The sequence below is a fragment of the Manacus candei genome, unplaced genomic scaffold (assembly GCF_025592945.1).
Source record: "Manacus candei isolate 608988 ecotype Guabito, Panama unplaced genomic scaffold, ASM2559294v1 h1tg000037l, whole genome shotgun sequence".
Lineage (NCBI taxonomy): Eukaryota > Metazoa > Chordata > Aves > Passeriformes > Pipridae > Manacus > Manacus candei.
Genome location: NW_026138085.1, coordinates 2,396,803 through 2,412,726, shown reverse-complemented (window position 1 = coordinate 2,412,726; position 15,924 = coordinate 2,396,803). Strand labels below are relative to the sequence as shown.

Below are 15,924 nucleotides of genomic sequence, written 5' to 3'. Positions count from 1 at the left end.
ACCTGATGATTCCACTTTCCCCTCACTTTCCTCCCAGCTATTGAAAAAGCAAGAGCACACTGTGCAGCCCAGATTCAGTTATCAGCAATTATCAAATATGCTCCAATAATTTCACACCTCTCTCATAACACAGGGTGCAGAAGTGTCCATAGTTTCAATTTCTCAAGTGACTTCACACATGCTCAATTTAAATTTTCCTGTCACCCACTACTAACTCATCTCAGAAAGCCTGGGGGTGGAGGAAATCAATTCCCTGACAATCTGAAGCACACACACTCTGGAGCACGAATAATTGATATGATTTTTGAATGAACAGCTAAAATTCCGAGTATCAGTAATAGTACATGCTGCTCTTGTCTCCATCTAATTTCTTGGAGATAGTTCTGAAGTTTCCCAGAACCAGCAGCCTCAGGTCACCAAAGAGCTTCAGCTGCATCATTAGTGCAGGAATTAGAACTTTGCAACTCTTCAACCACTGAATCACCAGCACAAATGGGCTGTTTTCCTTTGGTAATTTACAGGATTCCTGCTAGTGATGCAAGATTACATCAAGGAGTTCTAATTTTTACTGCTTTAAACTAAAGTCTAAATTACCTCCATTGTGGCAGTGCTGCTCTCTTTTTAATTAGTTCCACCGCCTCATAATTATGATGAGTAAAGACTTAAGGTATGTACTAAAAAGGATCACGAGGAGACATTTAAGCCTCAAGTTAAGTACCCAGTATAAATTATTTTGGGGGGAAATATTGAATCAACATCAAACTTGAGCTATAGAGATATCATTTGTCTTCATTTAAACCAGGTAAGAATTAGTGCCTGGTGTTATTAGTATTTTTAAAAGGACATTATTTAATTTTGAATTTTGGTAATTTTCCAGGTTGAAGACTACAGGATATGCTTCTATTTGGCAGTTTATGAAGAGGAAGCTCCGTTTGCCTTACTGTGATGTTAAAACACAGATTATCACCCACACTTCCTCAAGTGTTTGCAGACAGTTAATCAGCCCACTGGGCAGTGTCTGAAGTCACTACATGGCCTCATATTTTGTGTTGCTGAGCACAGGGGGACGGTCACTGCCCTGGTCCTGCTGCCACAAGCCAGGTGCCCTTGGCCTTCTGGCCCACCTGGGCTCATGTTCAGCCACTGTCAAACAGCACCTCCAGGGCCTTTTCCAACAGGGCAGCTTTCCAGCCACTCTGTCCTAATGGGGCTCCAGCTTTGGGGGAAATGAGACCTGACCTGCAACACACACCTTTTCCCCACTCCAGGTCTCACACCCCAGCTGCCCACAGCCCCCCCAGCTGGCACCAGGGGCTGGGAACAGCCACTGGGCCCCAGGGCCCCCATCCCAAAGGTGCCTTAGTGCTGGTTCAGAGCCCCAGAGTCAGCATTGAGCCCCCTGGTACCACTGGAGGGGCTGGAACCCCCCAGGCAGCTCCTGCAGCCCCCAAGCTACAGCTCCATCCCCTTTCCCACGGGATTTATTTCAGCTCCAGCCCCAGCATTTCCATTGCAGCTCCACGTGGGTTTGGCTCTGGCTCCAGTCCCAGGGTGCCCATTTTTATGTCCCCCCGGCCCAACAGATGGCATTTCAACCCCAGCCCTACAACCTTTATTTAAATAAACATCACAAAGCTAGTAATAGAATTAAAAAAAAAAAAAACAGAATAAAATAAAAACACCAGCCAAGGGTCCCACAGAACCCCTTGGGGAGCTCCCACTGGCACAAGGGGCAAGGGAGGGGTAGGCAGGGCAAGGGGGAAAAGGTAAGGGAGGAATAGGAAAGGCATGGGAGGGATAGGAAAGGGATAGGAGAGGCGAGGCAAGGCATGGGAGGGGTGGGCAAGGCAAGGTAATGCAAAGGAGCGGCCGGGTAGGAAAGGGAGAGCAAGGGGGGCAAAGCGCCCCGACGGCGCCGCGCTCCGCCTGCATGGCCGCAGCTCCTCCTGCTGTTCCCGCTGCTCGGGACGGGCTGCGGAAGGTCCCAGCGGCGCTCCCCGCTCCGCCTCGGACGGGTTGGGGGACCCGCGCCCACCCTCTCGGTCAGGAACAGCCCCCGTGCTCCGTCCAGGCGAGGGAGCCGCGGGTTAAACCTGCCCCGATTTGGGGACACCCGGCCAGACGTGTGGGTCAGCAGCGAGGAGGGCGGGGGGGCACCCCCGAGGCACCTCCAGGACACCGGGGGGTCCCGTCCCACCCGTGAGCGGGGCAGGGGGAGCTGCTCACTGAGCTCCCGCCGGCTCCGGGGGGACCTGTCCCGGCCTGGCAGCAGCGCGGGGATGCGGAGGGAACATCGCAGCTGCAGCGACAGCCACCGTGACCTTTAAAACCAGCTCCGGCTCAGCGAGGCAGGTGAGCAAATCGCTGCCCCGAGCGGCGAGCAGGGACAGGAGTCACGGCGGGGGACAGACAGATTTATTATGTTTCTGGGAGCCGCGCCGTTACATTTTGCTGGGGAGAAGGTCACCGCCCTGCAGCCAGACGGGCCGGGATGGTTATTCAACGCGACGGGAACAAGAAGCTGCAGCCAAGCCCGCCGGGGTCTGCTGGGGCTCCACGGGTCGCTGCGGCAGAGGGGTCTGCCAGAGCCACCTCCACATCTTCCCAGCGACATTCTCGAGGGCCAGGGCAGGGCGCAGGAGTCGGCACAGCCTCTGCTCCCGCCGGGGGAGGGAGGGCATGAGACAAGAATAAATACAGCTTTCAGAGCCCCCCCGAGCCCCCCACCCGCTGCTGCACAGCCTGGCCAAGGCATTTACAGGAGGAAATCTGTCAGCCAGAATCCAACTGAGGAGCAGACGTGTCCCGGAGGGGGCTAAGGCTGGCTCGTTCTCCTCCTGATCTCCTCCACCAGGCTCTCCCTGCGGATGTTGACCTACACAGGGGGGAGCACAAAGTTGCTTCAACACAACTCCAGCAGCTTCATGTGTCACCACAGTCGTGGCCCTGTGTCTCAGGAGGTCACACTGGGGTGGCACCAGCCCCTCTCTGGGGATGGAATGGGCTGCAGGACCCACAGGAGTTGAACCTGTAAGAGCAGGAACCACCTGCCTGCAATCCCAGTAAACCCCCTCCTGACCAGTGGTTGGGAGGGCAGTGCTCTTCTCACTCTTTCCTACTGGTTCCAAAGCCAGTGATCCAGTCAGTGACCCATGCACTGCTTCCAGTGCTGCCTGCTTTGGGAATCTGTCCTGAGACAACAGGCACAGAGCAGCCTTGCAGTGCTACAGGGTTACAAGTCCTGCTCAATCCCACTCATTCTAAGAGGGCACCTCCAGGACCTTCATCAATGGTCCTATGTCGTGGACAAAAAGCCCACTGAATCCCCCCTCCATGCTCCAGGCTCCTGGTGAGGAATAGCTGGGAGTTCAGGGAGATCACAGAACAGAAAACTCTCCAGAGTTGGAGACAACAGCTCTCCATAGCTCCAGGAAGCTGCAATAGGGCAAGGAATGGGAATGTGGGGCCTTACAGAAGCTGCTGGGAAGCCCACTGGGTCAGGAGGGCTGGGCTGAGCCGGGCTGAAGGGTCACATAGCCCATCACCCCGTGGCAAAGCTGCCCCAGGCCTCACCTCCTCCCTGGTTGCCACAATCCGCAGCTTGACGACTCCATCCTTGAGCTCCTGCTCCCCCACGATGGCGACCAGAGGGATGCCCGTGTCCTCACAGTACTGCAGCTGGTTCAGCAGCTTGGGGTTCTTCTTGTACAGCATCTCTGCCTGGGAGAGAAGCAGGGCACGACCCTGTCATCAAACTGGGCTGTTCCACTGCACCCCCTCAGCCAGGTACTGCTGGTCTGGCCTGGTGAGCCTGTGGTTGTGTGGTGGGGAAGAGGATGGGTTCAGAGAGAAGGTTGGGCACCAGGTTTAACAAGGCCAAGTGCTGGGTCCTGCACTTTGGGTCACAACCACCCCTGCAGAACTATAGGTTTGTGGCAGTGGGGCTGGAAAGCTGGGAGTGCTGGCTGACAGTGGCTGAACGTGAGCCCAGGTGTTCCCAGGTGGGCCAGAGGGCCAAGGGTATCCTGGCCTGTATCAGAAATAGTGTGGCCAGCAGGAGCAGGGCAGTGCCTGTCCCCCTGTACTGGCCCTGCTGAGGTTCCTCCAGGGCTGTGTCCAGTTCAGGGCCCTTCACGACAAGATATGGAGGGGCTGGAGAGTGTCCAGGGAAGGGAACGGAGCTGGGAAGGGGCTGGAGCACCAGGAGCAGCTGAGGGAGTTGGGGGGGCTCAGCCTGGACAAAAGGAGGCTCAGAGGGGACCTTCTTGCTCTCTGCAACTCCCTGACAGGAGGGGGAAGCCTGGGGGGAGGTTGGGCTCTGCTCCCAGGGAACAAGGGACAGGACAAGAGGAAATGGCCTCAAGTTGTGCCAGGGGAGGTTTAGGTTGGATGTTGGGAAAATATCTTCCCCAAAAAGGGTGGTCAGGCCCTGGCTTAGGCTGTCCAGGGCAGCAGTGGAATCACCACCCTTAGAGGGGTGTTAACAGACATGTGGATGTGGCTCCAGTCCGTGCCACTGGGGTGTCCCTACAGGCCCAGGAGCCCTGCAGAGCACTGAGACATTCCCTTCCCCTCCCCTCATCAAGGCAGTGTGCCCATTGGGAATCTGTCCTGAGACACCAGACCCAGAGCAGCCCTGCAGTTTAACAGGGTTAACCAAGCCCTGCTGCCCAGCCCTTCCTGGAGAGCACCTGATTTGGGACACTGGGAAGAGACAGTCTGCCCCCAACTGCTCCCTGCTAACTCCTTCCTCCCAAAGCAAAGTCAGATCTGGTCCATTCCTGGTACAGAGAGTGGACCAGGCAGCTCCTGACTTTGCCACCAGTGGGTCATACCTTGATTCCAGCATCCCACAGCTCAGAGATGAGCTTCAGCCGCTCTTCAAGGAGCTTCTTTTGGGCAGAGGCCACCAGCACCTGTGTCTCTGTTGTCCTGATCTTCTCCTCAGAGGCCTAGAGAGGGGACAAGACTCAAAAGATGCCACAGACATAACTGAGGGATCTGAGATTCCATGAGCAGGAGGGGTCACCACCCCAGGTGAGGAGGATCAGGCTCAGCAGGATGAACAGCACAAACTCGGAATCAGGGATGTTCCACAGACCCCCTCCTGGAGCAGAATCTCATTTCCTGCAGTTGTTCCATGATGGGGTGCTTAAGACAGCCTCCCTCCTGTTCCTCTACATCCAAGGGCCTCCCAGAGATCTGCTCCAAGCAGTTCAGGAGCAGCAAGCCCTCCAGAAGGTGGACAGAGGCTCTGCTCTACAGCTGAGCTGCCAACTAGGGGTTAAATTAACAGCAGCAAACTGAGATGCTCCACCAGCTCCTGTGGCAGATGTTGGATATTCCAAGTGGCATTTTCCTGCTGCCTTGCTGAAGGGAGCAGCCTTTAAAAGGTCACCTGCAGAGGAACAAACCTGGCCAGGACCGGAGGTGGTGGGGGAGGAATTCAGTTTCTATTTAGAAATTCCAGTTGTGTCTGGCTGCCAGGAAAGAAGCAACACCAGGCCCCTGGGGGAGGAGAATGTGCAGCAGTGTTTTGGGAGGTCTTTTTACAAAGACCTATTTTACACCCATTGATTGGGATGGAGGACACACTGGTACAGCAACTTTGAGGACAGGAAAAGAGGAAAAAGGTATCTGGGAAACCCTCAGAGGCACTTTGCTTCCTGCCCTAGGACATCTGATCCCTGTCTCATCTCTGTAATGCCATAGGCAGGACAAATAGATGTGTGAAGCTGCTGTTTCCTTGGAAGAGCAATGCTGTCCTGCCAAGGAGAACCTGAGGTCACAGATGCCTAATGCAGGGGGGAACACCAAGGCACCTGCCCTGGGTACCTGGCATTGCTGAGGATTTAAGTGCTTCCCACAGCAGCAGCTGGAGAAGCCATATCTGAGGCCTGTGGGAAGAAGGATCTTGCCTTCAGTGGGAGCCCCAGAGATCATCTGCCAGGCCAGAGATTTGGTGGTTATGTCCTGGCTCTGGCTCCTGCTGTAGAGCACAGCAGAGGCCTGGCTCGCTTCTCCAGAGGCTGTGGCAAGGAACATTCACTTCAGCAACTGCTGGACTGGGGATGTTGGGGGAAAATGTAAACCATTGCTTAGCTGAGCACCAAAGGCACCTACCTCCAGCCTCTGCTCCAGGATGGAGAAGATCCGCTCGATGCCAATGCTGACCCCCACGCAGGGCACCTTCCGGCCCTTGGGATCAAACATCCCCACCAGCCCGTCGTAGCGGCCGCCTCCAGCCACGCTCCCGACGCCCACCAGCTCCTCCACGTGCTCGTTCTCCTGCTGCAGCAGCACGGCCTCAAAGATCACCCCCGTGTAATAGTCCAGGCCCCGGGCCAGGCTCAGGTCGAAGGAGATCTGCAGGGCACGAGGGCGGCCCCGTCACTGGGTGCTTGGGGGGCTCACCAGGGCAGCACCCCCTCCTGCCCCTGCACCTCCTCACCTTCCCTGTGATGCCAAACAGGGTCAGGTACTCAAACAGCAGCTTCATGTCCCCCAGCCCCTCCTTGGCCAGCTTGTTCTGCGACAGCTTTGGGTCCTGCAGGAGCCGCTCGATCAGGTCCAGCCCACCTGTAGGAACCAGACTTGCCTCAGGTGTGCCAGGGCAGCAGCACCAGCCACAGTGGCCCCAGCCAGCCGTGTGTGTGCCCTGTGCACTCTCCATCCCCAGAACAAGCCCAAGAGCTCGACCCCCCAGTGCTCACCGTGGAGCTGGACGTACTCCCCAATGCGATCCGCAGCCTCGGGAGAGAGCCCCTTCTCTCCCACCATCTCACTCCTCACTTCCTCCCACGGCACCTGGGAGGGGACAGAAGGGCATCAGCCACTGAGCCAGGGATGTGGGCTCTCCCAGGGACAGTTCTGGTGGCCCTGCACATGCAGATGAACAGATACATCTGCCACCAACAGATCTTTGCACGGCAGAAACCCTTCAGCGTGGTTAAAGGGTGCAGGAGAGAAGTAGCAGCTCTCAGAGCACAGTCATACGGTCCTAATTCCATTTCTTGTACCTCTGCACAGTCTGTTTGTGCCCCAACCCTACAAAAATACTTTGGGTTTGATTTCTGTCCAGAATTGAACATCAGTACTGTAAAAACACCGAATCTGAAAGCCACCTTGGTGCTCTGGCTTCCCTGGTTAGGTACCTAGTCATAAATAATCCCATTCTAAAAGAGCCCAGTGGTCCCTTCCTATTGCTTTTTCCACACATACACAGCCCCCAAACCCACCCTTTAGTCATGCCTGTACAATGGATCTCCCTGCTAACAGGGCTGTGAGACTTCCTCCAGCTGCCTTCATCTGACCATCCAATGAGGCCTCCAAGGGAAAAGGCAGCTCCCCTTCAACAAAGCACCACGACCACATGAGATGAGACACAAGGCTGCTGTGTTTAACAGGGTCTCACAGGAAGGTTAGGAGCACTCCTTAAAACAGTCAGCCCACAGTATCCCCCATGTGACTCTGAACACACAGTTCCTCCAAATTCTACTTTGGATCCCAAGCCAAGAAATCTGAGTTTTCAGACTGCACTTCATTCACTTCAAGGTTTCTCTTTCTTAGTTATTAGAGGAGGACTGTATAACACACTTACAGACTGATCTCCAGCATCTTTATCTGACAAGGGCCTACAGCCAAGACAATCAGTTGCCCCTACTCTGGCACCTCTCCCTCCTCCCAAAAGCCACAAAATGGCCTGAATCCCTTGGAGACCCTCACAACAGCCAGTGCTCTCCAGGCAGCTTGCTGAGCTCAAACCTGTGGGCACCTCCTGCCTTGTGCCTTACAGGGGAAGCTGCACACTGATGTGGCTTTTCAGTGTCACCCCAAACCTGGGTAAACCACACAAACAGTCACATCTATTCTGAGCAAGTACCTGTGCTACCAGCACAAACCAACAGAGGGTGAATGAAGTGACCAGGGATCTCTTACTCCTCACTCCAAATCCTCTCCTCTGTTTCCAGGTAAAATACAGAAACCTCCCCCATACACACCCACCTCACTTCTCACTGCTGTTTCCTGAGGGTCCTACACACAGCCAGAGGCACACACTGTCCAGTGGTGCTTGGATCATGCTGGAACAGGGCTGCAGGTTCTGTGTCCTCCCCAGGGATGCTGAACATCACATCACCAAACAGCAGCAGCACCTTGCAGGACAGTGTTTATGAGCAGGATCCTGGACAACACCACAACTGTGCCAGCTGACTCAGGTGAGGATTTCCCTTTTGCTCTGCCCTGTCACCTCCAAACTGTCCTGCAGACTGTTACACACTGTCATTTAGGACTGCACTCCTCTACTCCTGCATTACCAGAGATTTAACCTTTATGTCACACTTGCCTTGCAACAGAAGTCTGAAATTTTCGTAAAGGTTAGACTGGATGATCTTTCGAGATCCCTTCCAATCTGGGTTGTACTGTAACTCCAGGACACAGCTGCAATTCCTCACACCACCTGACTCAACCCAATACAGTCAAAAAGGCTTTTCAATGCCTTGGCCCAGTCTGGTGCGGGTTTTCATGAGCCTGGTTCATAAACAGCAGCACCTTTAGCAGGTGAAGGTTTGGGATGTTGAACCTCCCAAATGAAGAGCAATTCTCCCCTCCCTCCTCTCCATTTATTAGGACCTCGTGAGCTACTGGAGAAGAAAGCAGAGCATCCACTTCTCCTGTGTGACTGCTGTGCCCTGCATGCCTTCCCTCCAGGGAAAGGTGGGAACAAGAATAACTCGATGTTAATCAGCACTTCCCAGCCACTGCTCCTGGACCATGGCAGGACAGGGGGACAGGAGGCTCACTGAGACTGCAGCAGCAGCAGTTGCAGCCCATACCTTATCCAGTTTGTCAACACTGGAGCAGATGGTTCGGAACTTGCTGTCTGGGACCCCACAAACTGCAAACATCCCATCGAGGATGCGCCGGTCGTTGACCTGGGGGAGAGGAAGCACATCAGGAATTATGGACTCAAACAGATGCTTCAGCCATGTCCAGTTTCTCTCCCCTCTAGCTTTAAGAATGCAAGAGAGACTAGATGTCTGCCAAGGCTTTTTTTTTTCCCCATTCCTGGGCAGCTGAGCTGCCCAGAGCAGACCAAATAGCACCACTGACTCCTCCCAAGCCTGGGTAGAGCGTTCACATTTCCTTCTAGAGCCAAAGGCTCCACTCAACAGAGACAAAAAACCATCAGGGCCTATGAGTCCTCTCATGTAGACATATAAAAACAGCTCAGGAACAGACCATGGGTCAAAAAGACAAATTCAGTGCCCTGTCAGTATAAGAGCAAAGGGACATCTGATTATGTTAAAACCTCACTAAGGATTTATTTTTATTGATAGTATAGTGAATTCCATAGTTTAATTGTGTTCTGTAATAGTAGATAATTGAGGCCAAGGCTCAGCTGGATTCACATTTCCATGGGTAGTGAAAATGCCTCAGTTCCAGAAAGGACTTGTTGGGAAGGCAGGAGCCTGCAGACAATACCACAGCCCCTGCTAAGGGGGCATCAGGACCTGGATAAGGGCAGGGATCCTGAACCAGAGCCTGTTATACTGCAGGCAGTGAACATGAGTCACCTGCTCAGATAGATATTAGGGAGAAATTCTTTACTATAGGGGTAGGGAGGCCTTGGCACAGGTTGCCCAGAGAAACTGTGGCTGCCCCACCCCTGGAACTGTTTAAGGCCAGGTTGGATGGGGCTTGGAGCAACCTGGGCTAGTGGAAGGTGTCCCTGCCCGTGGCAGAGATTTGGAACTGGATGAGCTTTAAGGTCCCTTCCAACCCAAACCATTCTGTGATTCTATGGTTCTAGTTGGCTGCTGGAATTTTGCAGGGGTCTGTGGTTAGTCCAACTGGCAAGAACTCTGCCAGCTGCAGACTCAGGAAATCTCCTGGCATTCCCAGCCCAAGCTCAGGTCCAGCCTTTAGCATGAGGACGCAGAGAGATGGGATCAGCTCCTGGATCAGGCCTGAGAGTGGGAACAGGTGCTGCTGTGTGAAACCCCAGGGACAATGACCACTGCCTCCCACCATGGCACAGAGAACCCCAGTATCACCTTGATGACAAAGTCCCCGAGCTGCAGGTCACTCAGGATCTCGTGCACGATCTTCAGGCACTCGGCATCGGGGATCATGGGGTCGAACTGCCCGGCGATGTCGAAGTCCTGGGGCAGAGGAAAAGGCAGTGAGCAACTCGTTGCTGCAGCAAAACAGCTTCAGCTCTGCTGGTGACAGCAGCTGGTGTACAGAAACCAACAGAAATGGGATGTGAGAGAGCACCATCCCTTGCAGATGGGATCCAGAAGGGACAGGATGTGGGTGAGGACCTTCTTTCATGGAAGGCAGCAGTGCTGTTGTGCCCACTGCATTGCCAAGAGCTTGCATGCTGTGACCTGCTGCCCCGACCCTGTGACAGTCTGAAACAGAGACCCTTGAAAAAACAATGCAGAAAGGAGCCAGCAGAGCCATCAGTAAATAAATAGAACAAAGGAAGCAGGAAGGGGAGGAGAAAACTACTTCTCATTTGCTATGACCTAAATGCCAAATGTTTTGCCTTGATTCTTAGGATGAGGTTTTTTTAACACACATGCCAATCAAGTTAATGATCAGGGAAGAAGACAAGAGAAGCAAAACTGAGGCATAACCAAAGTTTCAACTGCCAAGAGAGAAAATGAGATCAAGAAGCCTGAGTGGTCCCCACCAGAGACTGTAAGATGAACTAGCACACAGAATAACTAAAGCCCAACATCAAGATGCTTTAATAGGCTGATATCCCATGACTGGAAAACAATAAGGACAACATCAGTGTTCAGAGAGAAATAAAACACAGAAGCAACAAGAGAGCCATTCTTTGACTCCTATTCAGGAATCCCCAAATGCAAAGTCTTCAGTGAGATTTTGAGTACAGGAATAATTTTAACTAAGTGGGTAAATTTCAACAGGGCTTCACCAAGCTCCCAAAATAAACTGGAGGAGGAAAGAGATGACATCACAGCAGTTAATCCTTATCAGCTGAGTGCAAGAAGGGATGATGCAATCCCTGTGGAAGTTGAGTTAGCAAGTACAGTCAGGAAAGTGCTGCTACCACTGTACATGGCACAGGTGAAATCTCACTGAAAAAAACCAGGGACTGGTGAATTATGTTGAAGAAAAGAGGAAGAAAAACCTCCTAGGCTGAGCAGAGAAGGAAAAAACTCCATAACTCCAGGGAAAGAAGGCAACAGCTTGATTTAGGTAGCCTAAGGAGGGGAAGATTTCTCTAAACATTTCCCAAATGTTCATCTAGGAAAGGGGAAGAATCCATATCAAGGGATGACAGCTAGTGTTTAAAGAGCTGAAGTCTTTAAACAAGGAGAAGTACTCAGATACAAATAAGTTTAGCCTGGATATTAGAAGACCATTTCTAGCTATCCTAGGAGTGAGCTATCCTGGAACTGTCTTTCAGATGGGACAGCAGGCAAAGACCCTGAGTCGTTTGGAAATGGGAATCACCAAGCTGGAGCTGGAAGGTATCCCCAGAGATTGTATGATGAAGCAGGAACATTCTCAAACAAAATAACTGTTTGCACTATGAGCCCCTGGGGACTGTGTCAGTACAGCAGAACAAAGCTGTTACTCAGGGCTACCACGAGAGAGCCACGAAGGAAATTGCTTTGTTACCTGTTCTGTAATTTGGCCTCTGGCTCTTCCCTTCCTTTGAAGTGAGGATTGACTGAACACAGCATACAAGTAGTGTATACCACGGCCTAGCCTGGTCTGTGTGTCCTGCTAACACACCCAGAGCTGAACTGCTGCAGGATTTGGGATCAGAAGGAAATTTTTCCCCTCCACCCGGCTGGCAAGTGCTGTGGGATGGAGGAAGGAGCTGCCTTCCCCCACAGGGTGAAGGTGGTGACACCAGGGGGCTCTGTGACAAAGCTGCCCACCACACCAACACCCCGTCACAGCTGTCACTCCTGCTCTCCCACTCCCCAGCTGTTTTTCACGCTCGTGAGGGCACACTAAGGAGAAGATTAGTGAATCCTCCAGAGCTTTCCATAGCCACAGGGAAGGGTAACACAGCGTTAGATCCTGCATTCTGACAGCCCACAGCCTCCCCCCTGCCATCAGCCAGACTCACACACTGGTAGAACTCGCGGTAGCGGCCCCGGGTCATGGCCGGGTTGTCCCTCCTGTACACCTTGGCAATGTGGTAGCGCTTGATGTTGGTGATCTTGTTCATGGCCAGGTAGCGAGCAAAGGGCACCTGGGACAGAGGGTTAAGGATGGGAACAGAGAGGGATCATCCCCCCCCCCCCCAGTTACCAGTCACAGGCAGCGCTGGGTCCTCACTATCTTCTCAAAACCCAGCACCTGTGGGGCGAAGAACTGCTAAGAGACAGCTGGACTTGTCACTGCTCCCCGAGGTCTCCACAGCTGTCCAGGACACAGACCACACATGCTGCCATTAAGTGCCCCTTCAGGTATCTTCAGCAGCACCTCAGGCCGGATCTCAGTCTCACGTGGGCTGTGAGCTGCAGCAGCCTGGTCTGGGTACCCTGAGAAACCCCACTCAGTACAAATCTTCCCTACCTCCACACACACGGGGCATGGTGTCAGGGCAGGCTCAGGTTGGATCTCAGGAAAAGGTTCTTCCCCCAGAGGGTGGTTGGGCACTGAACAGGCTCCCCAGGGCAGTGGGCACAGCCCCAAGGCTGCCAGAGCTCAAAGAGCATTTGGACAACGCTCTCAGGGACAGGGTGGGACTGTTGGGGTGTCCTGGGCAGGGCCAGGAGTTGGACTCGATGACCCTTGTGGGTCCCTTCCAACTCAGGATATTCCATGATTCTAAGCATTCCTTCACCAAACAGAAGCACCACACAGTAAATAACAGAGCAAGGGTTCTGCACCCACTGAACCACACTGCCTGCTCACGCTCTCCCCGTCAATTTGGAGTCCTCCCTCCCCCTCAGGGTAGCACTGCCCCAAAGGGAGGCCAGGCAAGGCCCCTCAGGCTGTGGCAGGATACTGTCAGGTCGTAGCGCAGGGACAGCAGCTCCCCTCCTTGGTCCTTCAGATCATAGATGAGCTTCGAGTCTTCCCCATATTTCCCCGTCAGTGTCTCCTACAACACAACAACAAACAAACAGCACCTTCAGTGGCAGGGGAACAGCCTCAGAGCAGGAGAGAAAGTGAGGGTACCTAGGAGTTGGAAGAAGGAAACTCAACCCTCAACACTTCCAGCTGGAGGATCCTCACCAGCTCAGCCAACCTGCTGTGCCTTCACTCACCTTCAGCTCGAACACGGGTGTGTCGATGACTTCTGCCCCGTGGCGCTTGAAGCAGGAGATGATGGCACTGAAGACCCTCTCCCGGATGGCCATTTGCTTGGGGCCATAGTCCCGTGTGCCCTGGGGTGAGGGAAGGAAAGAGGGAGCAAAGGACACTGTGGGTGAGAGGCATGGAGTGAGAGAGATGCCAGAAACAACAGGAAGAAGCTGCTAACGGAGACAGAGAGACCAGGTCCAGATGCCAGGTACTGGTAAAAGGTAGCACCAAAAAACATTGGAAAACATCAGGACAGAGCTCAGACAGAGTCTGCCATGACCTGCAGAGGAAAATCTAAGTCAGGAGTTTCACAATACAGGAAACAAAGGAGCTAAAACAGATCCAACAGTCAGAGTTCAGAGCTTCTGAGCCTGACAGCGCAGCCAGGACCTGCCCCCAGCTCTGACTCACACCTATAAGCCAGACCCCTGCCCAACGAGCCACCCCAAGATGTACAATCAGAGGACAGGCATGCTCTGAGGGTGTGGAACAATCAGCAGCTCTAAAATTTCCAAACACAGAGAAAAATCATCTTTTAAAATGCAACACCTGTGAAATGCTTGTATATGGTTCACCACAATGTGCTCACTTCCCATTTCTTTGCTTTTAAGGGTCACTGAATTGTTTCAGTGACCACCTTTAGGCTCTCAACAACAAATAAATCATTGTTAACTAACTAGACCTTCCACTTTCACTCTCTAGGACCTCCAGGCAGGAGGAAGCAGAGACCAGGCACTTCTAACCCCCCACTCACAGGTTGCTCAGTGATGGGCAGCTTTCAGCTGCCACTGATGGGGCTGAGACAGGCTGGAAACTCAACTGTGTTTCCCTGGCACTCACAGAGCTGCAAAATCCCCTTCTCCACAACTTTAAACAGTGAAATACCCTTCAAATTTTCAGGGCTCACACCACAAATACATTTACCAAAGAACACAATAAAGGAAATGGAAAAGGGAGACAGTTTTGAGACATTGAGGTACCAGGAAGAAATGCTCCCCTGTGAGGGTGGTGAGGCCCTGGCACAGGTTGCCCAGAGAAGCTGTGGCTGCCCCATCCCTGGAAGTGTCCAAGGCCAGGCTGGACTGGGCTTGGAGCAACCTGGTCTGGTGGAAGGTGCCCCTGCCCATGGTAGGGGATTGGAACTAGATGAGTTTTAAGGCCCCTTCCAACCCAAACCATTCCATATTTCTATGATCTCCTATGTCAGTGGCATCACCATAACCTGAGTGATGGTGTTGTTTGTGAGCAGCATTCATAACTTGTCATATAAGCACCAGAAAGTATCTAAGCCAGTTGGCATCTGGGCTGGGTGCTGTCAAAGATGTTTCCACCCCTCTCCCCTCTGCTGCTAAAAGCAAAAGGGAAACAGAAATGAGAACAAAGGCAGGTGTGTCTGTGCTGGGGTTTTGCCCAAAGGTGTGGGGGGGGTTCTGAGGGAGGATGTGCACACAGAGAGGCACAGGAGTGTGCTGGGAACAGTTACCTTCGGGGTCTTGAGCACAAACTTGGGTTTCCCTTCATCTCCCCCCAGCTGGGCCTTCATCTCCAGCAGCTTTGCCACCTCCTTTGCAATCTGGGAAGGGAACAAGCAGGGAGCTGGGGGTAAGCCCACCCACCAGCCCAGCCTTCCCCTGTACCTTCAGCCTCAGCCTTCCCAGTGTGCCCAGATTCCCCAGCCTCAATACATCCACTATTCCCACTTCCTCAGCAACCAGAGGGGCACTCCCTGTTCCTCTCTGGTACTTCCCACTTCTGATACAACCCCCCAGTCTCAGCACCCCCACCATTCCCTGATTCCCACCACCTCAATCGCCACCCACATCTGTCTCCCCAGTGCCCATCACCATCCCCACCACCCACATCTGTCTCCCCAGTGCCCACCTCCATCCCCACCACCCACATCTGTCTCCCCAGTGCCCACCTCCATCCCCACCACCCACATCTGCCCCCAGTATCCATTCCCAGCCCCACCATCCACATCTGCCTCCCCAGTGCCCATCATCATCCGCACCATCCACATCTGTCTCCCCAGCGTCCACCCTTATCCGCACCATCCACATCTGTCTCCCCTGTGCCCATCTCCATCCCCACCACCCACATCTGTCTCCCCAGTGCCCATCACCATCCCCACCAGTTCCCGTTTCGTGCACCCAGCACCGGCCGCCTCCAGCACTCTCTTCCCAACCCCAACACCCCCGGCATCCTTCCATCTAACACCAGTACCACCAGTTCCAGTCTCCCGTGCACCCTCAGCCCCCTCCACTTCCCAGCACTCCCAGTTCCCCCCGGCACCCTCCCCGTGAGCCCAGCAACCCCAGCCCACCACAGCAACCCCCGCTCCCCCCACCCCAACACCCGCAGCGCCCCGTTCCCCGCCCCTCCCAGTCTTCCCAGCACCCCCGCTCCCAGCCGCGCCGCTCCTCTCCCAAAGGCACCCCATTCCCGGGAACCCCCGGAGCTCCCCCCGGCACCTCGTCGGGATCGGCCTTGTCCTGCTTGAGCCTCCGCACCGCCTCCGCCTGTGCCCGCACCGCCGCCTCCTGCGCCGCCATGGCCGCTCCGGGCCCGCCCCGCTCCCGCCGCGAACTGCGCATGCGCCGCGACCCGGAAATGAAAGCC

General features: G+C 54.0%; 1 protein-coding gene across 1 annotated transcript; it reads right to left on the bottom strand.

Annotated features, from left to right (window-relative positions):
• Positions 1 to 2,400: 2,400 nt before the first annotated feature.
• On the bottom strand, positions 2,401 to 15,900 carry LOC127473727 (histidine--tRNA ligase, cytoplasmic). The gene is made up of 13 exons (XM_051793721.1): positions 15,777 to 15,900; positions 14,789 to 14,878; positions 13,269 to 13,388; positions 13,007 to 13,102; positions 12,119 to 12,244; positions 10,056 to 10,163; positions 8,835 to 8,933; positions 6,714 to 6,807; positions 6,452 to 6,579; positions 6,124 to 6,366; positions 4,836 to 4,952; positions 3,574 to 3,720; positions 2,401 to 2,875 (listed from the first exon to the last, which is right to left on the bottom strand). The coding sequence occupies exons 1-13, from the start codon at positions 15,897 to 15,899 to the stop codon at positions 2,816 to 2,818; spliced, it is 1,551 nt and encodes a 516-aa protein (XP_051649681.1). The 5' UTR covers position 15,900; the 3' UTR covers positions 2,401 to 2,815.
• Positions 15,901 to 15,924: the final 24 nt, after the last annotated feature.